Source organism: Fukomys damarensis, unplaced genomic scaffold (genome assembly GCF_012274545.1).
Source record: "Fukomys damarensis isolate Sample0158 unplaced genomic scaffold, DMR_v1.0_HiC HiC_scaffold_7, whole genome shotgun sequence".
Lineage (NCBI taxonomy): Eukaryota > Metazoa > Chordata > Mammalia > Rodentia > Bathyergidae > Fukomys > Fukomys damarensis.
In genome coordinates this window covers 37783079-37806872 of record NW_022900919.1, presented here as the reverse complement: position 1 = coordinate 37806872, position 23794 = coordinate 37783079, and the positions used below count along the sequence as shown (strand labels likewise).

Here is a 23794-nt window from a genome sequence, read left to right as displayed (position 1 = left end):
CCTTCCCTTGTTCCCCTTCCCATTTGAACTTTTTCTTCATACTTTTATCTTTTAAAGTAACATGAAATTCTTTTAAGGAAAATGGAAAATCCAAAGCAGTATCCAGAAAAACAATTTCCAGGCTTGACACTATACATCTTTTTGTTTGTGATGTACTTTTCCGTGTAATTCTTTCTGAAAGGAAAATGTATGTACACATATTTAAATGCTAAACAAAAAAGGCTGTATATTAAGCATGTTTTACAATTCACTGAGCATCCATTTCCTATCTCTGGATATTAGAGATTTTGTTTTCTCATAATAGCAATAATACTTTGATTATTGTTTAGGTTGAACATTTTAAATATTCTTCTTATATTTCTGCTTATATGAGTTGTCTATTCTCAATAGAAGGACTAATGTCAATTTTCCTATTCTCTTATAACAGCAACTTTAATAGAAAGAGCATGTTAACAATTATTTTGTGAACCAGAGGAGAATTTATTTTATGGGGTAGAGTTGAGCAGTTTCATTTTATGATGGCAGCTTCCTCACCCAACAGTCAGATCTGTGTCCATCCCTGTTTCTGCCATGATTTATCATTATTTTTAATTTACCTCTTCAGCTATCCCAATTTAATCTTGGTATATAGTTTGAGTGACATCAATCCTTTTTTTAACCTAAAAAATCATCCTATTGAACTGGAATTACAGTGTTACAAATGTGATCTTTTTGTTAATTTGGGCCTATGTTGTCATAGCCTTTCTGTTAATAAGTTAGTCTGCCTTTGATGCAATAACTCACTGTTTTTATTATGTTTTGGAATAAGCCTTACTTACTATCCATAAGGGGCAGTTTGCCTTATTGCTATTAATTTTTAATTCTTTTGTATATTGCCAATGAATTCTATTCCAAATAAATTTAGTTGAATTGGAAAATGTTTCCCTGACCATTGTAAACAAGATCTTGATTAAAATTACATCAAATTTGTAAATTCATCTGAAGAAATCAAAGATTTTTCTACCACCAAAAGAAAATTTTTTCACTTTAAAATTTTTGTATCCCCCCCTTCCCTCGTTACCCCTCTGTTATATTTTTAGCAGATTGTTTCTGGATTTGGTGTTTGTGTTTTTATTTTATGGATAAATATATTTCATAAATGATCATCTTCTTAAGCTCTTCTGGTGTTTATTTTGTCTGTAGATTCTAAGGGGTTTTTTCACATACACAAATACAGAAATTTAATTACATCTGAATTCTCCATCTACTTATTAATTTGGACTGACCATACTGGAATAATATCAAATAATAGTGGTGAGAGTGGGCATTTTTGTCTTTTGATAGTAGTAGGAATTTAAATGTTATATCACCATAACATAGGATATTGGTTATGATTGTGAAATTTTTGTATTTAATATCCTAAAGAACTGCATGCGCTTATCCTAATTAACAGTATTTTAGTAATTCATGTTGAATGTTATTAAATATCTCTTAGACATTATTTGGGATGACTATGTCACATCTTTTGTGCATTAATGTGATCAATTATCTTAATCGATCTTCTACTGTGTAATTATTCTTTTGTTCTTAGGATAAACGCTGCTTCTTGTATATTATTGTTTAGAATATATGACTTACTAATGCAATTTATTAGGCTTTGGGTATTAATTTTTCAAGCATAATTATTATTATAAATATTATTATAAATATTATTTTCTTTTAACATTTTTTGGTATCATAATCATTTAAAAATGAGTCATTTTTCAGTATTTTCATTGCTCTAAAATTGATTGTTAAATGGGATTTTGAGATAACTGCATCATTACTTATTTATTACCCACATTAACAGAAAAGATTCATGACACAGATAGTGTAAACGGCTGACAGCTTCCCAGTTTCCCAGTAACTTTAAACTGTTTCTGTGCTTTGGTCATTTGTGGGGCAAGCGTGAGGCTGAGGTTGCAGGGCTAAGCCTAGAACCCAGGGCCTCCTATGTGCTCAGCCAGTGCTATCCCTCTGAGCCACTCCTCTACTCTGTAAAATGTATCATTTTTAAACTTAGCAGTCACATTAGTTGTGATTACTCACTTGTTACACTGTTTATAAGGAACACTGACCAGGAACCTTTGTCCATTGGAAAAGAATCAATGCATAATTAGATCCTCATTGTAAGTAATCATAGCAGTGCAAATTTTAAGATTATAAATTATAAAATAAGAAATGATAGTATTTGAATGAGGTATATAGAAGTCAGTCTTCAAAAAATTGGTTTAGGAGAATGTAAATTGGTTTAAACTTTCTGAAGGACATTTTAACAGGACTTGCCAAAAAACTTTTCTTACATACACATCTTTTGATCCAGAAATTCCACTCCTAGAAAAACCACTGATGAAGTCTTCCAAGATTTCATCACAGTGATGTTCCTTAAAACATTATATACAGTGGTAAAATTTAGAAGAAGCAGACACTATCCAATGAGGGGATTGGTTAACTACATTTACTCAAACATCTATTCAAAGGGATTGTATACAACTGTTAAAATTAAGGTAGAGAAATAATTAATAAAATGGACATATTGTATGAAAAAATACATATAAAGTAGAGAAACAGATTAGAAACCAACTTATTGTCGGTGTTATGTCTGGATATGGGAATTTTAAGTGAATTCTTTTTTCTCACCTGTGCTTCCTATATTTTTACAATGTAGGAAAAAAACTATTTCCTACAATGTAGCCCAAAACGATTTCCTTTGCAAAGAATAGTTACAAAAGTGGACTGAAATATAGCCTTGCTTTCTTATTTCAAGTATAAATGAATTCACACCGAGGTCTGTGCTTTTGATATTCAGACTTGGCTATGCAAATAAACATGGGGATGTACGAATACAACGGCAAGAGCGGCTACAGGTTAAAGCCGGAGTTCATGAGGCGGCCCGATAAGCATTTTGATCCATTTACTGAAGGCATCGTAGATGGGATAGTGGCCAACACGTTATCGGTCAAGGTATGTCTCTGTCACACACTTGTCCTTAAAAACGTTGGACAGTTATTTGTTTTCAATAGGGAAATGACTCAGTCATTAAAAATTTAATAACTAGCAAAGGCGCTATTTCCTTCATATATTTTTTCTGCATTAGTTTTCACAGGCCACGTGGATGAAACAAAGGCTAAGCCTTGTTGTCAATAGGATCATGAGTGTGTGCTAAATCAATCAAATGAATTGGTGGAACTCACCCCATCAGTCCTCTGTTTTGTTGTAAATAGCCCATTATGAAATTTCCACGAAAATTTGTGATCTATTTTGGAAAGATCTGACTTCCCTTGACCCCCATTCCCCACTTGCTTTTATTAGTTCTAGGCAAAATTGAGAGGAAAAAAACCCTCACTCAATTAGTTATTAAATATTGAACAAAAGATTTCAAGTTACAACAGCATGTCTTTTTAATACCTAACAGATTCAGGGATTTCAAAAGTTATATTAATAACCCTAAAAGCGTGGCTTTATTAAATATGTACCTGATCTGAAAATTTAATTCCAAGTGGTTTTCTTCACTCTTTGAAATAGATTTTATAGCAGATACAGTTTTTTAGCTGTCAGGAAATACTTATAGTACTGTGGAGGGAAAATTCACTTTTATAAAAACCTTTTTACATTATTCTGTAAGCCTTTTGGCTGTTGAGGCTAGAATTTCATTTACTTTTTTAAAGTGTCATTTAGCTAGTGTGGAGCTAAGGAATGTTTTCATTGCACATACATGTTACTTACCTTTAACCAAGCTATTTGAAAAACTATGTGAAAAGGCTCTGTTAAAGTTTCACTAATTTCTATCGGTGCTAAGCAGTTGAGACTTGTTTTTAATCCAAAAATTGTTACTTGATAGCAAAGATTTAAAAATAAAATTTTAATGGAATAGCTTAACAAATATATCTTTTGAAGTTATTTCAAACCATATGTATAAGAAGTAAAATTGATAGATTAAGAGTTTCACAGTGATGTTTAGGGAAATACTTTCAGCAAAGGATGTTTAATTCCTGTCGAGTGTGACTGAGATGAACTCTTACGCTACTGTAGTGATTCAGTGTTACTTTTAGAATCCTTGCCCATTGTTTTAGCTGAGTCAAATTAATAACACTTTTGCCTTGTTTGCAGATTTATCTGGTTTTGTATTTGTTTTCTTGTTTGTTTATTTTGTTTCAAAAAAATCTGTATCAGAGCAACCAAGCATAAAACAATGACAGAGACAGGCAAGTAAGTTTAGATGGAGGGGAAATAGTTGAGGCATCCAGAATGAGGCATCTCTTCTAGAGCTGTCCCAAAATGGACCAGACACTTGGCAGTGGGTCTATCCCGCCTTGGTCACTACTGCTGCACCCAGGATGCAGCTCAGATCTGTCTGTTGTGTCGTGTTGTGATATTCTGGTATAGACTTTATAGTCCCAGAATAGATTTAGGAACTCAAGCTGTGGGCTTCCATCCTTTTTTACTGATAGGGTCATTAGGGTTTAGTGCCATTAATTTACTTTAGGGCTCTGCTTTGGATCTGGCCATGTGAATTTCCAGTGGAATTCCCAAGTTTCAAACATGTTGCAAAGTACCTAAGACACTTTCATGTAGAACTCTTAGTTAAACAAAGAGATTTTTGCTAGCAGGTCCCATATACTCAAGCCCAAGTAAACATCTGGGGGAAATGAGTTATCCCAAGCCAGATTTCAAAAGTCTTCTATATGACTCTGTATAACTTTTTCAGAATTTTTTTTAGCTCATCAGCACATAGCTAACTTTGACTTCACACAGGCTCAGGTGGCTGTGCTAATGCCAGCAGAGTGTCTGACTCTTAGCTCAGCCATAATCTCAGAAATTCTGTCCCCTTTCATGGATTTGAGCTCAGAAAGCTGTTGACCAGCACACAGCCACACATGGGGGCTTTGTCTGACCACTGACCACTGTTCACTGAGGTTGGACCACAGGCTCTTGCTTGCTGGTACCCTTCTTTCTGGTATAAAAATTGAGAGACATCCTGTTTGTCTCCATGAACCTTATGACCAGTAATGCACCCCTGAGATTCTAACAATTGGGTTAGGAAAAAAAAAAAAAGACAGACATGAAAGGCATTTAACGGGTGCATAGTTTTAAAATCTCACCATAATATTGATTAATTCTGCAGCTAGACAAAAATTACCCACAGTTTTGTACATGGTTACCTTGGTGAGGTTAGAGGTTGTCAGAAGCCAGTCTTAATGATTTCAGTAAAGTTTATTTATTACTCCTATACTTCTGTGTCTTACTCATGGACTACTAACCCTACCATTTTTAATATTCTTCTATCAACTCTTTAAGTGAAAAATAAATTATATTTCTGCTCTTACTTCCCTTTTGTTTTGTTTATAGCTCTCACCAGTAGCATTTTCACCTCCTTAGCTGTTGCATCTATGTTACTCACTTACTAAGACTTCCTTTTGTATTGTTTTCTAGATTATTTCAGGTCAATTTCTTTCTGATAAGAAAGTTGGGACCTATGTGGAGGTGGATATGTTTGGTTTGCCTGTGGACACAAGGAGGAAGGCATTTAAGACCAAGACATCCCAAGGAAATGCTGTAAATCCTGTCTGGGAAGAAGAGCCTATTGTGTTCAAAAAGGTGGGTCTCGTGTTCTTGATGTGAGAATGTAACTATACTTTCCAGGTGTTTTATGCTGAGGAAAGAGAATAAGTAAATACTTACTGGTTAATGATAAAAGTTATAAGCAAGCATATTTTGAAAACATGCATACATAATGCATACTTAATGAAAAGCACTGTTTTATATTTAAATATATATTTTTCCATTAAGTTTATTGGTACATTTAGGTATATAATACAGTTACTTTCATCATTAGGATCTGTGCCTTACACGATGTAACCTGGTTCTCATTTTTCCCCATTTCCCTGCCCTCCCTTCACCCCCTCCACCCTCCCTATTTACAAAGACTTTGTTTCCATGTTTTTCCATTTCTCATATTTTTTCTTTTTCCTTCTTTCCTTTCCCCTACCCCTCCCACTTCCCCTACTCCTTTAGACATTTTCTTCCTGTTTTGCAATATCAATTAGACATTTTGATCCTTACGTACACTTTTAATTTTTTTCACACCAGAGAAGCTATGTGGTATTTACACATGCCCATCTGTGTTTAAACACAGTTTCTTATTCCCACATTGAAGATGTTCCTGTAGAAAGGAAATGTCCTATGTTTTGTTCAAATGCGTTTCTGGAGCAGGGTGATAAAGCACAGTTGATGTCCTATTTCTGGTAACCCATGTCTTTTTCTTCTGAAAAGGAGCTCACAGAGCAAACAGGTTAATTTTAACCTCAGTTAGCTGAGTAGAAAACTTCCACTGGGCTGTGAAAAAGCAGGACCAATGATTGGATCCATATCTGATTCTTTCTTGGAATATCTCACTTTTATGACAAGGGGTGTCTTTAATGTCCCATAGGTGGTTCTTCCTTCTCTGGCCTGTCTGAGGATAGCAGTTTATGAAGAAGGAGGTAAATTCATTGGGCACCGGATCTTGCCAGTCCAAGCAATTCGGCCAGGTATGGATGGAGTGGTGAGAAATTCCTTATCAAAGTTGCAGAGAAAATCATTGTTCTATGATTGTTAAATCCTCTATGATTATTAAAATTTGCTTTAGGCAACTATTTGCTCCTTTGCAATCATGCAGTGTAACAAAAGGGATCAGATTATTTACTTAGTGTTTTAACCAACTCTTGTCACAATAATGATATGTAACAAACTATCTAAGAGCTTACACACAGATATTTATGTTCCTGGTGCAGTCTGCGGCCTGGCAATGTGGACTAATACATTTGTCAATGCTATAATAAGTATACCTATTTGGAAAAAGTGTTTATTTATTTAGGTCACAGTTTTGGAGGCTGAAATCCAGGTTCAGATGCCCTATCACTTTTGCCTGTGGTGAGGACCTAATTTTGGGTGACATTACAGGAGGACGATGTGTGTGAGAGTCAAAAATCACCTTGCCAGCCAGGAAGCCAGAAAGATAGGTAGGACCAGCCTTGCTCTTTTCATAGAACCCTGTTTCAAGAGCTCACTCAGAGTCCAAGAGAACGTCCTCAGTCCTCATTGGCTCAAACCAATGACATAAGGGCCTCCTCTTGGCTCCACCTTTGAAAGGACCCACTTTTCACTTTGCTACCCTGAGGAACAAGTCTGTGACATGTGAACCCTTTGGTGACAGACCCCATCTCAACCATAGCAGAAGGACTAGATAGCCTTTTCTGGGCTCTGCAGCACAGCTGTGCGTGAGCTTGTCAGTGGGGTTCAGGTTGTTCTATGTATACAAGCAGAAGGGGCAGTGGCACCCACAGTACAACTTCTCTTGGATGACTGCTGGAATACAAAAGGCAACCTAACTCTGCCTGTGCCATAGCCCTAACATCTCCTTGGCTGTAGCAGCGCATGTGCTAAGCCCCAAGTCATGAAATCATGTCATATATGATTCTATTATGGGGGAAATCAGGGCCAATAATTAAAGCTATGGCATATGATTTCTGAATTGTTTTTTTGTGGTTAGAAAGAAAACATAAGAGTCAACAATGTTTTCCTGTCTGATTAAGAAAATAACACCTTATCACTCAAAGCTATGTGATGAAAATGAGGAAAAGGTGACCCGTTTATTATCCAGTGGCACCTAAAACAAAACTTCAATCACATAGTGGTTCCTAGTTCCAAGTGACCTTGTGAAGAGAATATATAACACACTATACCATCGTCACTCCCTAGGCTACCACTACGTCTGTCTGAGGAATGAGAGGAACCAGCCTCTGGTGCTGCCAGCTGTGTTTGTCTACATAGAAGTGAAAGACTACGTGCCAGATACATATGCAGGTAAACACCTTAACTCAAAGGGCTGTTTCCACCCGAACTCATCTGTACAATTTGTAGCTCAGTGGAGGGAAAACTGGACCAAAGGAGGCAAGTAGTAGCATCAGAATCACTTCTGATTTTGTATATATGTTGAAAGGTAAGTTGCTTGAGCCTTTATGAGTACTTTTAATTTATTTATATGTAAATCCGAATACCTCTGCTCTGTTGCTGTTTACCCACTGGTGCTCTTATTCCCATGGGCTGAGCACTCCTTTTTCAGCGCTGCCTGCTACCACAGCTGCCTAACTGTGCCTCTGCGGTGAATTTACCTTCAACTGGTACTAGAACTCTGATTGTTTTCATGGATGAAGTCATGAACTCAGAGGAGTTAATTTGTAATGATATCAGCAAAACATTTATAAATTTAAATGCTTATAATACCAAATGGCTTGGAGGAAGACACTAGGCGGTGGCAGAGACCATGTCAGACTTGGAGTGAGTGCCTCACGCCCAGACAGCAGCCTAACTCACTCAGCCACCACAGTGCTAGTAGGGTCTATATTGCCAATCTTGGGTAGTTCCAACAGTCTGAAAAGCAAGCTTTTGATGAGAAATAACTTCACTCATCAAATGCCACTTAGGCCAAAGAAGAAAAGTATGGGGGTCATTGCTAGGATGGATAGGAACTCCAAAAAGAAGCTAGAGAATCTAGAGTTTTGAGGCATCCCGAGTTGCACCCTGTCCAGTTTGGCGTTCAGATTTTAAATCCTTTTTTGTATTACTGAGATTTCAGCAAAGTCCTGACTCTTCTGTTTCCAGAATGGGGCATAGATGAGTGGATAGTTACATGGGTAGATGGAAGAATGAAAGATGAAAGCCAAGTGTGTGAAGGAACGAGTGGGCAGACCACTAGTGAATGAATGAATGGTTGGATGGATTCGTAGTTCGACAGATGATGGATAATCAGCACCTCCAGAACCTTTGATCAAAACCTCTTCCCTGTTTAGATGTGATTGAAGCTTTGTCAAACCCAATTCGGTATGTGAATTTGATGGAGCAGAGAGCTAAGCAACTGGCTGCTTTGACTCTGGAAGATGAGGAAGAAATAAAGAAAGAGGTAAGATGGAATTCCGATCTGATGCGTGGTGTTGAGCATGACTTCCACAGCTACCTGCTAACTTATCGCGAGTAACACCACACCGCAAAAGAAGAACTAGTACATTGGGACAGCTCTGCCATGGAGACCAGCATCGTGTCATGAAACACCTGATCGATTGACCGAATTTCTCCCATTTCCATTTCTTTTGGTATTCTGCCAGTGCCGCCAGTGTCATGTCTTGCAGTCACATTAAGCAGTACGTACCTTGCTCCTTTAGGTGTTTCTAGATGATTTCTTACTGATAAAAGGTGATCATAGCATTGAAAAAGAAGACATTTAATCATCAGGTCACTTAGTACTTTCCTTGTTTTTAATGGAAAGTGCAAGATTCTCAAAATCCTGTGATTTTTTTTTTTTTTTTTTTTTTACGCAAACTGCTTAGCAAAATGCTTTATACATTGTGTGGGCCCTGAAGTGTTTAGGAATTCTATATTTATAGGGTCCCAAAATACTTTGCCTATAATTTAAATTGGATATCACAATGCAAAGAACTAAGAGTATAGAAAAAAACTTTCATGCCTAAGAACAAATCTGTTAAAGTTAGTAATGTTTATTAAATCACCTTTTTTTTTCAAATTTCTAAAAGTAACCCAGATTTTTTACACAAAATTTAAAAACAAATGGAGAAAAGATAACTGTAAAGACACGTTCTGTAATTCAAGCACTCAAGTCTCTGAGAGTGAATATTGGGGAAGTATATATTGCCAGTCACTTAATGCTCAATTACTAATTTTCATGGAATGGGACAGTACTCACAGTCTGTTTCAGCGTTTTTTTTTTGGTAATGGGGATTGAACTCAGGACTTTGTCCTTGCAAGGCAGGAGCAGTGCCACTGAGCTAAATTCCCAGCCCTGTTTCAACCTTTTATTTTCAATTGATAAAAATATTTTTCATAAATTAAATATTTTCTATGATATGAGTTTTTATTTTTTTGTTTTTTTTTTTGGTACCCGGGATCGAAATCGGGTCCTTGCGCTTGTGAGGCAGGCCACTGAACTGCTGAGCTAAATCCCCAGCCCTATCTATGATATGAGTTTTAATGACTCAGTCCTTTATCATATAGCTCTCCTATAATTTATTTACCCAACTCTCAATTACTTGATAGTTTCAATGCTTCAATCTTTTAAACAAATCTCAAAAGAGCCCCATTTTAACACATTTTTTAGCACTTATTTCCTTGTTCTTTGTATAGAATTTTAGAAAATTTTGATCCAAAGTGTTGAGTTCATTAGACATGATAGAAAATGAAATGAAGTAAAAGGGAAGCATTTAACAAAGAAGTAAAATGTTTCAGGCTTTTATGTATATAGCATGCATTATAAACCATAAGACCAATAGGTACATCATCTTATATGATAAAACTTAGACTGGAAATTTGTATAGATAATGTTTTGTAGTATAGAATAAATGAGCTTGGGCCGGGGATTTAGCTCAGTGGTTCTGCTGCCTGCCTCGCAAGCACAAGTACCTGAGTTCAATCCCCAGCACCAAACAAAAACAAAAGATTATTCTCTCTAGAATAAATGAGCTTATACAGAAATTTCGTGCAATCAGAATAACATACCTAATGGTAGACACATATACATATACTTCAAAGGTTATGGCTGCATGCAGCATCTATGTTTAGTGTCTATAGGGGGGAAAATAAAACAGTAAAAATACTCAGGACCCCTCCTTGCATGCAGAGAGGGAATTGGTCCAAGAGACCCCTGCCTGCATGTTGTCCAGATGAGGAGGTGTCACCTGCTCTAAGTCGATGCTGCTGGAGTCCTGCTCTGATCTCCGCAGGCCCAGTTCATCCTGCTGCCATGGGGTTAACTACAGGGGCTCCCCCTGCAAGCGTGGCTGGAAGAGGCTGATCTGAAACCACTGTGCTGGAGGTGTCTGACAGGTTACTCATCAGTTGGGAGCCCCAGGCCCAGCGAGGCAGACACAGAGGATCCCTCCTCAGGGCCTGGCTCCTGGCTGGGCAGCTTCATGGCTGCAGTTCTCTATGGGCTGAGCCAGGGCTAGACACTGAGATACATTTCAGCTGATCTTCCCTGCTTGCCTGGCTTCTTGATGAAGCTGAGAGCATTTTCTCAATAAATTGAATGCTCAAGAATCCCTATGTCCAGTTCTACAATGCTGAAAGCAATACTAAAGAGCCAACTGTTTGGTCATTCAATACAAGAACGAGTGCTCTTTCTGCATTTTTTTGCTTGAGGACCAGAACTTTGACAATGTTCTATCTTCAGTTCTGTTTCTTTAGAGATATGGTGCTGTTTTTAATTCTCCACAGCTTTCAAAAAAGATTTACACTAGATAATTCTGTGTTTTTCTTGCTTTGCTCCCACAAAGTGCAGTTGGATCCTTTTCCTGGGAATCAACCAGAAACTCTAAAACTTTCTTCCTTCTTTCCTTAGTAGAATGAAATATACCTTATATAATAAAATATAATTCAAGATAAAGATAATTCACATAGAATAAATCACTGTTCATAGAATTCTGACTATAAAACAGGTTTATCTTTAGTCAATGGAATATACTTTGTTTTCTAAGAAACAAATCAAAGTATTTTCAAGTAAAAATTATGTGCATTCTCACTGTTCAGAAACAGTTTTCCTTCTGCTATCACCTTTTATCTATTTGTTAGCTATTGTTTCCAAGAAGTAATCCTTCATCCTAGGAGAAGCTTTGTGGACACCTCCATATTTCAGCAGTTGAAAGTTATCAGCATGGAGCAATTAGCTGTCAGACTCAGACCATTTCTCTAGTGTCGAGGAAAAGTCACTGTAAGGAATGGGAGTTGGAGGGCCTTGCAGGAATATTTGCACACCCTAGTTCATTTTGAAAACTTTATTTTTTTGCTTGGCTTATTTAAAAGCTATGTGGGGACAGTAGAACACTATAGGGACATAAAAATACAGAAGTAGAGTTTTAGATCAGTGTTATTTTTGTACTCCTTTAAGTTAATCAGAAGGTATTTTCAAAAACTGTGTGATGATGCTTAAACTTAGAGAATACTTGGGTATTTTCAGTTTTAGAAATAATTTTAGAGGCATTAAGTCACATAGACTCCATATTAATCTCATAGAGGAAATATGACTTTTCTCCCTTGAAATATCTAAACCCTTAACTGGCCTCATTTTTAAAACTCAAGAAAAAATTCATTTGCCCTCACCATGTAGTGCTGGGAAAGAAAATTCATTTCACGCCTTTGAACACCAGTGTGCCTTTTATTTTGTCTTGGAGTAATGTTCGTTTGTTTGAATGAGGCCACTGAAAATAAGTAGCTGTGGTTTTCTCAAAAGAAAATTTTATCTAGGACATGGCAGACACTGGGGACACTATTTTGGCTGTTGAAGACATTTTCAGTGTGATCCCTTTAATGTGTTGTTTCTAAAGGTCATTTCTATTTCAATGCTAAAGACTTCACAGGACTGCAAAATTTCACTAGATTTTTAATAATCTAATAAGTTATCTTCATGGGTAGTTCTCTAACTAAATAAATGGGAAAGTCAAATCCTTCCCCCTGGATTTGAAAAATAGGCATTTTTTTCTGTCATTGAGTTTATTGGTATATTTTAAATATACAGTACAGTTACATTCATCATTGGGATCTTGTACCTTTACATGACAGGTCTTGGTTCTCATTTTTTCCCCTTGTCCCTGCCCTCCCTTCATCCCCACCTACCCTCCCCATTTACAAACACTTTATTTCCATTTTTTCATCTTCTCACTTTTTTCTTTTCCCTTATTACCTTTCCCCTACCTCTATCACTTTCCCTACACCTTTAGCCCTTTTCTTCCTATTTCACATTGTCAATTATATCATTAGGATTTTATGTACTATTATAGTTTTTTCACACCAGAGAAACTATTCAGTATTTACACATGTGTGACTTATGTATTTCACTTAGAAGCATATCCTCAATATGTATCCATTTTCCTATGAATGAATCTAATTTCTCATCCTTGATGGCTGAGTAGTATAGGCATTTACCTCAGATCACATGAAAAGACATTATATACAATTTAATATTTACATTATACATATTCAGATTTTTATATCTATGTTATACATAAAATCAGAGTAATAGTTGCTAGTTAAATTAATAATGAAGATTTAAGTTGCTGGATTTGTATGGTCATTTTTTAAAATGATAATTTAGGGTGGAAAGTTAATAAAATTACAGAATAAAACCTTATCTGAGTAATTATCAAGTCTTACCACCTTGTGGTTATTCCTCTAAATAAAAGTCATGCAGAAAAATTTAATAACATTGTAAACAAAATAAATAACAACCTTCAGTGATCTCTAGATGCTTTTAACATTGTAGCCTATGTCCTTCTAGCATATTTCCTATGTACATAATTTTTAAATAAATTTTTTAAAAGTTTTATGGCCCAAACACTTTAATGCAGTTATAGAGATACATAATATGAAGTATCAGTTACAGGTTTTTTTTTTCTATTTTTAAATACATCTGTAAAGGGGAAGTGTAAATATTCAGTATATTGATGAAAATATTGCATAATAACATTAATGTGTTGAAATGTACTAGAGAGTGGAGGAAAAAAATAAATCCAGCAAACACTTGCTGAGTGTTTACCATGTACCTTGCAGGACACTGAGCCCTGTTATGCATTAACTGACGTGAGTCTTAAAGAACCTTTATGGCCTAATTGCTTTTTTTCCTCCATTGACAGATAAGGCAACCTAAACACCGAGAGGTTAAATTTCTTGTCCAGTACTACACAGTTAAATAACTCTTTTTCTTACTAATTTGAAACTCAGAAACTGTTTCTACAACTCATGGCCTACACCAGCAGTTCTGGAAATTTCACGTGCAGATCAGGGCATCACGATGAAATGCTGGTCCTGATTTGGTGGGTCTGGGACTCAGCATCTCTCCTAACCCCTGTGACAGGACCCGGCTGGCCTCTGTGGCACACTTTGATAACAGTGGTCTACATCAAACCACACCATGCCACAACACCTCTGTTAGACAAAGCTGTTTTTCTGGTAGGCAAACTGATTTTTCTGATTTTCTCTAGTAATGACTGATCCTCCACCTTTCTGTCCCCTGCAGCAGTTATCTGAATGAGCACAGCATATAAGATTTCGCTTCAGCAAGAATATATTTCATAATAAATTTTCAGGTCAATAAAATGTGTAGTATGTACCCCTTTCTATAACTGGATATCTTCAGAACTTGTTCTTCGGTAAGTTAGGTTTATATATGTGGATTGTATTCAATTAGTCTGCCTGTTGCCTGGACTATATATATATATATATATATATATATATATTCCCAACTCAAAACTTTCTAGCTAAAAAACTGTTTTTGCACACAGCCTTCATTTCCATACTTGGGAAAGTTGGACCCCGTGGCCGAGTACCTCTTGCTCCAAACTTCAAGGGGCCCTTACGACCAGATTCCGAGCATCTTTTGTGATCATCATGCAAATGAAGGCATTTGCTGTGTGCAGTGTATTTCACATAGATGTTGAAGAGGGGAAGTCGTTTGCTAAAACTAAAATTTCATTTATTCAGAGACCTCCTTTTCACATTGTAAGACTCATGTGTTCTTATGTGTGAACTGAGATGTATCTAACATAGTTTCAAATAATTCCTAACTCAGTGTATGGCATCATGGGCATCTTCAGTGGGCTTTTATTATTTGACTAGTAATGTGAATTTCACCAATAAAGTAACCCAACAGCAAAACATTCCAAGGTGGCATACCCATAGGTTGTAGTGTTTGAGTGAATAAGACATAGGACGTTATTTTAATTTTTTCAGGACTAAAACTTGATATCCACTAAACGCAAGATGAGGTTTACTGCTTATTTTGGATTCTCATTAAATGAAACTTTCCCTCCCCCTCCTAAACAATAAATTACAAAATATTGAATTATAGAAACACAGTTTATGAAAATCCTCGAAATTCAAAGTACAGACATTTCTCATTAAACACCGAGTTACGGTCCTGCGACTCAGGGATTAACTTAATTGTTTGCCAAATGACGAATTATATGTACTATCCAATAAAGTAGGAAGACAAAGTTTGCCTTTTGGGAAATGTCAGCCCCTCTTTCATTTCTGTATTTTACAGTGTTAGCATTTACAAGGCACCTCTATTGACTGCCTGGATAAAAGTGGGCTCTACGAAACAAAAGGAGCAATTCTTATTTTTAGAAGGGCAAGTGTTTGCTTGTAATGGTTGAAAGAGTTGCTAATAAACCATGGCCCCAACTAATTCTTATGTTTAACAATAAAATAAAAAAATCATCAATAGTTAATAAATTGAAGGACTAAGATCTTAAAAAAAATATATATACATACATATATATATATACATATATATATGTATGTATATATATGTATATATATATATATATATTGGTATCAGGGATTCTTGTGCTTGTGAGGCAGGCGAGCCAGGTGCTGGAACCACTGAGCTAAATCCCCAGCCCACCATGATGATTTTTAAAGATTTCAGTCGATTATAATGAGGGGCTTTGCTCCCATCTGTGTAACATTACGATAAATCCAGAAACCTGTGTATTGCGATACATACCACGCCTAATAACATAAAGACTTGACTCCAGGTCCGTGATGATGATTTTACTCTGCTCTGGGGTGGAATTTCTCACACTTTAATTGCATTCCCATCCCCCAGGGTCTTCTTGCAGCCCAGACTCAAACTGAGAAGGTCTGCACAGGTCTGAGTCCTGCATTTCTAACAAGCTTCCAAGTGCTGCCAATGCTATCTGCCCATAGGCCATATTGTGAGCAGCCGGGCTCTCAAACTTTGGCAGGTATAGAATTGAATGGCTTCTTGAATGCAGATGGAAGAACTCCATTCCCAGAGTTTCTAATTCAGTTGGCCTGGGGTGGACCTAATAACTCACTTCACTAACAATTGGCAGTGATGCTGATGCGGGTGGAGGACAACACAGTGGGTAGGAATCACTGCTTTGGAACCCTACATACAACTGGGCGATGAAACCCATCAGTTCCATCCACTCTACATTTTCAGCTTTGTCACAGAAACCTGGAAAGGGCTCCAGGTGAAACTCTTCCCTCGCATTGTCCAGAATTTGTCCGGTGAGTGATTTACCATAGTGTTTGCAAAATGGTTCAGCTCAGTTAATGTCAAGGACCCGCTGCTACAGAGTGAATTTCAAGTGTATTTGATGTACTTTATTTTTAGAAAAGGAATCCATGATGTTGTTCCTAGCTGATTTAGGAAGCTCATTTCTTCTGATTTCTGTGGAAACTGTAACAAAACATTTCTCATATAGTTGCTAGGGTCTTTACTGTACAGCTGGCCTTCTGTTTCTGTGGGTTACACAAATTCACAGATTTGACCAACTGTGGCTTGAAAGAAATGTTAATGGCATCTGTACTGAACATCTAGAGACTTTTTTTTCATCATCATTCCCTAAACAATCCAGCATAAGAACTATTTACGTAGCACTTACATTGTATTAGGTACAATAAGTAATGATTTGAAATGTGCCAGAGGATGCACATAGATGATATGCAAATACCACACCCTTTCTATATGAGGGATGTGAGCCCTTGGAGATTTCGGGGGTTGTTGGAACCAATTCCACCTGGATGCCAAGGGACAGCTGTATACAATACAGATATAAAATAGCACAGCTGTACCCCTTTACCCTTTGATAGCTTTCTAACTAACCTACTTCTATGAAGAATCAAATGCAGTTTTTTCTGATTGTAGACAACCAAAAGTGCAGCATCATTCTTTCCCTTCATTGATTTAATCATATATTTAAAACTATTTTTCTTATTTTAGCAAAATATTTAGGTGATTCTTAACTTTCAGGACTTTACCATTAAAAAAATATGTATTGATTGTGCATCTGCAAGAAACTAAATGTCGATTTATGCTTTCTTCCACTCATTCATACAATAATATTTTAATCCAAGAATCTACCAGTCACTGTGCAGGTGCCATATATCTCTATATCTATATCTATAGCTATAGCTACATAGCTATAGATATACATACATACATACAATATCTGAAAAAGAAGTTCATTTTAAGACTTTAAAATCTTAAACTGATGTTAATAAAAATTCACACATGTACAAATAAATGCACATTTGTCATTAATATTTTCACAGAGAAATACCACGTGAATGATGATTTCTTTATGTGATTTCACAAGCCTGCTGTATTAAAAATCAGCTAGATCCATGTTCCAATTACTCCTGGAAGAATTTATTGGGTATTAATTGAAACAAAGCACCAAAATCATTTTACATATTAGGTGTTTATTAGAAATTTAAAAAAATCACGGTCAAGAGATGACTTTATCCAGCTAGTTACGGCTGTCTTTTGCTTGTCATTCACCCTGCTAGACTTTAAAAAAAACACTCAAATATACATGAAGGTAGAAAGAATTATACAATGACTATTCATATATTATCACCTAGATACCTCAATTAAGATTTTGATGTACACACTTTATTACATATAAAATCTCCATTCCCTTACCATTCCCTCTTATTTTTGATGCACTTCAAGTTAGGTTACAAAAATCAATATACTTCACGCTTAAACTCTTAAGAATGAATAATCCAGGACATGGTTAACAAGACTGATACTGAATGCCTTAGAAATTTGAGGGAGACCTATAACTTAATTCCACTCATACAACAGAACTTTAAAGTCCAAATAGTGCAGCTGTTTGGTAAAGCTCTTTTACTTTTAGCTCTTTTTACTTTTACTGCTTTGCATAATTATATTCTCAAGTTATTCATTTTCAAACTGAGAAAGGTTTGCATTTTTTTTCTTTTTTGTGGGGGATATGGGGATCAAATTCAGGACCTTGTGCTTGAGAGGCAGGCGCGGTGCTACTGAACTAAATCCCCGGCCTGGTTTAAATTCTTTATATAAAATCTTAATTTTTAAAATTCGAATTTGCCATGTTTTGAAGAAAAAAAAATATTGCAATAATTTCATTGGCCACTAGAGGGCGGGACTTACTTCCTTTGTGGTTCATTCTGCACTTATTCTCTAGTCAAGAAAGTAAAATCTAGTTAATGCAACCGAAATCCTATCTTCTGAAGCTTCTTTCATTGAAAAGAAGTTGCTAGAACTGTTTCAATTAAAATGATAAAACATTCTTTTTCTTTTGTTTCTATCATAATTTCCAGTACAGAGCCATCAAAATGATTTTGAGGAAAGCCTATCAAAAAATAGTCTTTTCAGTGGGAGAAGGAATTTGGTTTTGTGTTTTACCTCATGTGTCCATATGGTGGGGATGGTGTACCATGGTGAGCCCTGTCAGCTGCCCAGTTAAAGTGACTTAAGGCACAGTTTCCACTCCCCAATGTCCAAACACTGGTACTGGGCTTAACCTCATCCACCTCGATAGCACCAGCACTGAATATGCCTGAAGGATAAGCAGGAATACATTGCTGACTTAAAGTAAGTTCTGTCATCTCTTTAAATAGTTTGGATTTTTTTTTTTTTTTTTTTTTTTTTTTTTTTTTTGGTACTTGGGATTGAACTGGGGACCCTGTGCTTGCTAGGCAAGGCGGTGGCACCACTGAGCTAAATTCTCAGCCCTGGAACTATTTGTTTTAAGATGCTTTGGAGGAACTAGTGATGATTAGTGTAATTCTTTTTGATGCCATCTTAATTTTTTAAAAAATGCTTTCAGAGGACAGCCCACTCTCTGCACCTACATGACAAAGTGTCACACATTGATTTCCAGATATGCCTTCTAGAGAAGTGTATTTCCTAATGTACAGTGGACCCTTGACTTATGAACTTGATTGGTTCCCAAGGGCTGGTTGTAACTTGAGTTGATTGTAAGTCAATACAGCTGAGATCTGGATGTTTACCTGGGTACGCACTAAAGATAATGAGATCTTCCATTAATGAATCTTCCATTAACCTAATTAAACCAAGTTGGTCATACAGCAGGCCAGTCACAACTCAAGGGTCCACTGTGTTATATAAATGGGCCACATAATAGAATATTGGGATAAAACAAATATCAGCAAAGCCTGCCATCGACTTGGAAGGCAGTTTTAGTAAAGAGCTGCCAACCATTTAAGTATTGAAAAAGCATCCTTGACATAACTTGAGGCAATAACTTGATAAGGATGAGCATTTATTCAATTTATTTAATAAATGTTTCCTCCAGTGGAATAGCTGCTGAAGTGAGTGTAGGGGTGGTGCTTTGTTCCATTTCTTGTCATTCACTGGTAATGTTGCATAAGCTGAACTGTTTGATATATTTTATTTATTGAGGACACACCTATTTACTCTGTGCCAGAAAGCATTCCGAGCACTTTATAGTGCAGACTCATTTGATGCACTAAGCAGCCTTATAAGATAGTAATACTGTGATCTCCAGTGCTCCCAAACCTTCATCGGCACAGACGAGGAAATAGGCACTGAGAGTTGAGTGACTTAGTAAGGGGCAGGGCCAGCATCCAAACCAGGCAAATCTAGCTCCAAACTCTGCCCTCCTATCCACCCCATTATCTAGCAAAACAAACAGTCCCTAAATTTTGTGGCTTATGACATGGGTCGTTTACAGTTTGTCCTGAGTCATCTGTGCAGCAGTGCCTCTCTGCTGATCTGGACCAGGCTCGGCCCACCTTAGCCAGCTCCTTTATGTCTGAGTACCATCACAGGGACTGGCCTAGGACATTCAGCTGCTCTCTGCAGGGCTTCTCATACCTGTTGTTACAGCAGGGCTTTGAGAAAAAGTAAAAACTTCGCAAGTGTTTTTAGGTCCTCTGCATGTATCCACTTTGCTGCTCTCTCAGTTGACAAAAGCAAATCACATGGTCACGTCCTGAGGCAGCGCAGGAAACATGCACAAGGTGGTATCAAAGTAAGGGGCTTTGGGCCAGGGATTTAGCTCAGCGATTTGGTGGCCTGCCTTGCAAGCACAAAGACCCGAGTTCAATCCCTTGTACAAAAAAAAAAAAAGAAAAAAGAAAAACAAAGTAAGGGGCTTTAATACAATGAACTTACCATGGCCAGGATTCAACAATACACTGGGTTTATCTCGCATTCCAGACAGTTGCAAAATGATATCGCAGACTCCAGTACATTGTGGAAATCCCATAATGTGTAGCCTTGTTGGTTTAGGAAGTCAGTAAGAGAGCAGTAAGAAATGTGGACAGTAAAAGGTTTATTTGTGATCTCAGGCTGATCCTGGGGAAACACCATCTGAGGCTCCAAGCGAAGCCAGGACAACTCCAGCAGAAAACGGGGTGAATCATACTACATCCCTGGTACCCAAACAGCCCTCCCAGGCTCTGCACAGCCAACCAGCTCCAGGTAACAACTGAAAGATCCCTGCGCGTGACTGCAAGCCTTGGGCATTGGTGCCCCCTCAAAAGAGGCAGGGGGGTGCTGGTGGAAAGTAGTGTGGGCTGTGTGATGAATGAGTAAATGAATGAGTGAGTGAATGAGGGGCGGACTCTCACGTGCTCATTTGGCTCCACGGATAACCAGGAACTCACTAGGTTTCCTGTGTCTTTACGTAATGGTGAGTTATGATCCATCTGCCAGCAGGATGTTATGATGAGTTCTTCAAGCAACTTGCGAGGATGATAAAAAAAAAAAGTATGGTGAATGTTTAAAATTTTAAAAATTGATTACAGTAAAAGACACATTGCCATTAATCTCCCCCACTCACACTGAGGGCTAATTCTGAGCACACTTATCCCGTCCTTCTTGGCACTTTCTGAAGTAGTCCTGGAAGACTTCTTTTATGAGTGTCTTTATGAAGAATGATGAAAATACAGTGAATGCTGCTTCCCAGTGCCATCCCAGCAAAAGGCAGGCTCATGAAAGCATTATGGTCTATCCTCATCCGCCTTACTCAATGGATCTGGCACTGTGCAATATCTGGCTCTTCTCCAAAGTCAAAATGACCACGAAAGGTAAACGTTTTAAATAATTCAGGACGTCCAGGCAATGAAGAAGACGGTGCAGCAAAAGACATTCCTGAAACTTCCAGGACTGCTTGAGAAAGTGGCTAAGAAGGACGGGATAAGTGTGTTGGAAATAAAGGTATTTTGAAGGAGAATAATGGTAATGTGTCATATACCATAAGACACTTTTAAAAACATTTAAACATTCACTATATTTTGGATTTTACCTTGTGTAAGCAACAGTGCTTTAGAAGTATATCCCCAGTCCTGTTTCACTAAATCTCTGCCAAGAACACCTCTCCCTCTCGCTCCAGCTCACTTTCCAGCAGACTTGAGCGTCTGCCATGTGCCAGGCTCTCTGCTAAGCCCTCATCTCTGATCAGTGCATTGGCGATCTGGTCAATGTTCCCACAGTACAAAGAAGGAACTGCAGTTCTAAGCTGATAAAGTACTTGCTGAAGGCCACACAGGCAGTGCAGAGTGACGTCAGGACAGACTTAGTTCCCGGTACCACTGAAACTCTTGCCTTTCTCTTTAATCGTCCAACCAAAGCCACATTTGTGTCACATTTCTCAGAACAATTCTCGGATCTCTGTGCACCTCGGTCTGACATTTAATCTGACCCTGGTTTATGTAATGATCTCTCCTGTGTATGCCCTACTTCTCTCAGTGGATAGTGTCCTTCCCAGGCTCGGCTCCTGTTGGCTGTGTCCTCTGTGTTACACACAACACTGAAAAAACTTTCTGTGGAATTTGGTAATGGAGTAAATAAAAGGGAAAAGAATTTCCTTCCACAAAGACGTGACCTGTGTTCCCTTTCTTCTTTGCTTTCCTAGGGCATCACAGAGACAAGATGCAGGTCTTTTAGGTGCAGTGGGAGAAGGATGACACTTTTTAAAAAGAACCGTTCCTATTTAATTTGTTTCAAACATGCGTGATCTGAGTCAATGCTTTTAGGACGGTTGCTGACATCAGTCGTAGTAAGAATATGATTAATTAAGAAATAAGTGATATTTTCCAGTGAAGATTCTTACATATGGTGTACAAACACTTTGAGTTCCTCTGGAAGACAGACTTATTTAAATACAGGAATAAACAGTGCCGTTCCTCTGGAAGTGATGGAGAGCTGCACATTCTAGCACTTGATGTTTTTGAATGCTACGTTCTACCATAATTTGACTTACAGAAAGCACTTTTAAAATGGCCCAGAATACGCTGCAGAAATTCTCCTTGTCGTGCAAAGTGAGCATCTGGTAAGATCACAATGCAGTTACCGAATAAGAAACGTAACAGGGGCAGAGGACCGAAGACCTTGTTGGAACCGCGCCTGCTTCCCAGGGTTCCCACTCAGGGCCCTGCACTGCATGTCTTTGTCTTGCATCCTGTGGCTCCTTTAACCTAAGACAGTGGCTTGTGTTTTCCTGTTTTTCATTACCCTGACACTCTTGAGGAATTCTGGTTGGTTATTTTGCAGAATGTCCTTCAATTCGAGTTTCCCACTGTTTTCTCATTATTACACCAAGGTTTTAAATATTTCGCAAGAGCACTGCAGAATGGATGCTGGGCTTTTCCCAGGGCAGACTGCCAGGGTTGCATGACATTTATGTCCCACCGTGAGTGATGTCTGACTGCTCAGTGAAGACAGTTTTCTCACAGAAATTCACGACTTTCCTCCCAGATGTCTTGCAGGAGACACTTGGAGACTATGTGACTGTTGTGTTCTTCCTAACACTTTTGCTCACTGACATGGCAGTCACCAATGGACCGTTCCTACAGGTTAGGCAGATGATACCTGCCTGGTGGTGTTTGCTTTAAAAACAAAACAAAACAAAACATTTTTCTTTTCTTTTTTTTTTTTTCTTTTACATTTTTCTTTCTTGATTTTGAAAAAGGTGACAACATTGTGTTAGCTGAATTTATCATTTTGATCTGGATTTTTTTTTCTTTTTCTATAAATGGAGCCTACATATCACATTTCATTAGATTCATTTCAAATTTACAAGACAAATACTTTCCAAGAATAGTTTTGCTATAAATAATTTTCAGTCATAATTTGTCATTCTGTATAAACAGAATCAAAGCTTCTTTTTTGGGGGGAGCCTGCTGAGGGTTGAACCCAAGCTCTCACACAAGTTTGGGAAGCAGTGTCCCCCCGAGCTAATCCTTCAGCCACAAACTCTTTTTTTGATAGAAAAGAATTTTTAAGTTGAGTAAATCCATTTATTTTCTTTCATTCCAGGTTCTGTAAAGGCTCCTGCCAAAACAGAAGATCTGATTCAGACTGTCTTAACAGGTAAATACTACCCTTTTCCTCCCATGGAATTTGGCAGATCAACATTACAACATGTATGTATTTTGAATAAAGTTTAACTTAGCCCAGAAAAACAACATGATTGATTTTCTACTTTTAAAAAATATACAGACATATAGTCTTCATTTAGGCCACTTTACATGATGTAATCACAGAGAACAAATCACAGTTGGCATATGAAACTCTACCAGCATAAAAAATATAGTTTCAAAAGATATCTATTTCTGAATATAAAAAGAGTTTCCTACTGGAAATACAATCGAGCCAATGTCTTCCCAAAGTGCTATAAATTTTAACCATATTTGTGTTATGCAGAATGTGGTTCCTTGGTGACTATAAAATGTACGGCTTTTAAGAACTGTGGTACAATTTAGAATTATTTTTTATTTGGTAAGTCACATTCACTAGTGGGGCCAAAATTGATGCAAGCTGTGTTCAATATAATAAACAGTGTATAATGAAGTCAAAATATGGTTAAATTATGTGGCCCATTACACAACAGAAATGTACATTCACATTTACCAAGAGCAACCAAAATGTCCATCAACAGAAAGG

At 37.4% G+C, this 23794-nt stretch overlaps 1 protein-coding gene across 1 annotated transcript in view; it reads left to right on the top strand.

The window, feature by feature from the left end:
• Positions 1 to 23794, top strand: part of Plcb1 (phospholipase C beta 1) — a 690814-nt gene that overhangs the window by 556697 nt on the left and 110323 nt on the right. Inside the window, exons 19-25 of the mRNA XM_033761014.1 lie at positions 2828 to 2982; positions 5452 to 5616; positions 6449 to 6548; positions 7759 to 7863; positions 8850 to 8959; positions 20197 to 20329; positions 23168 to 23221. Of these exons, the coding sequence (XP_033616905.1) occupies positions 2828 to 2982; positions 5452 to 5616; positions 6449 to 6548; positions 7759 to 7863; positions 8850 to 8959; positions 20197 to 20329; positions 23168 to 23221 (822 nt within the window). The remainder of the gene's footprint in view (positions 1 to 2827; positions 2983 to 5451; positions 5617 to 6448; positions 6549 to 7758; positions 7864 to 8849; positions 8960 to 20196; positions 20330 to 23167; positions 23222 to 23794) is intronic.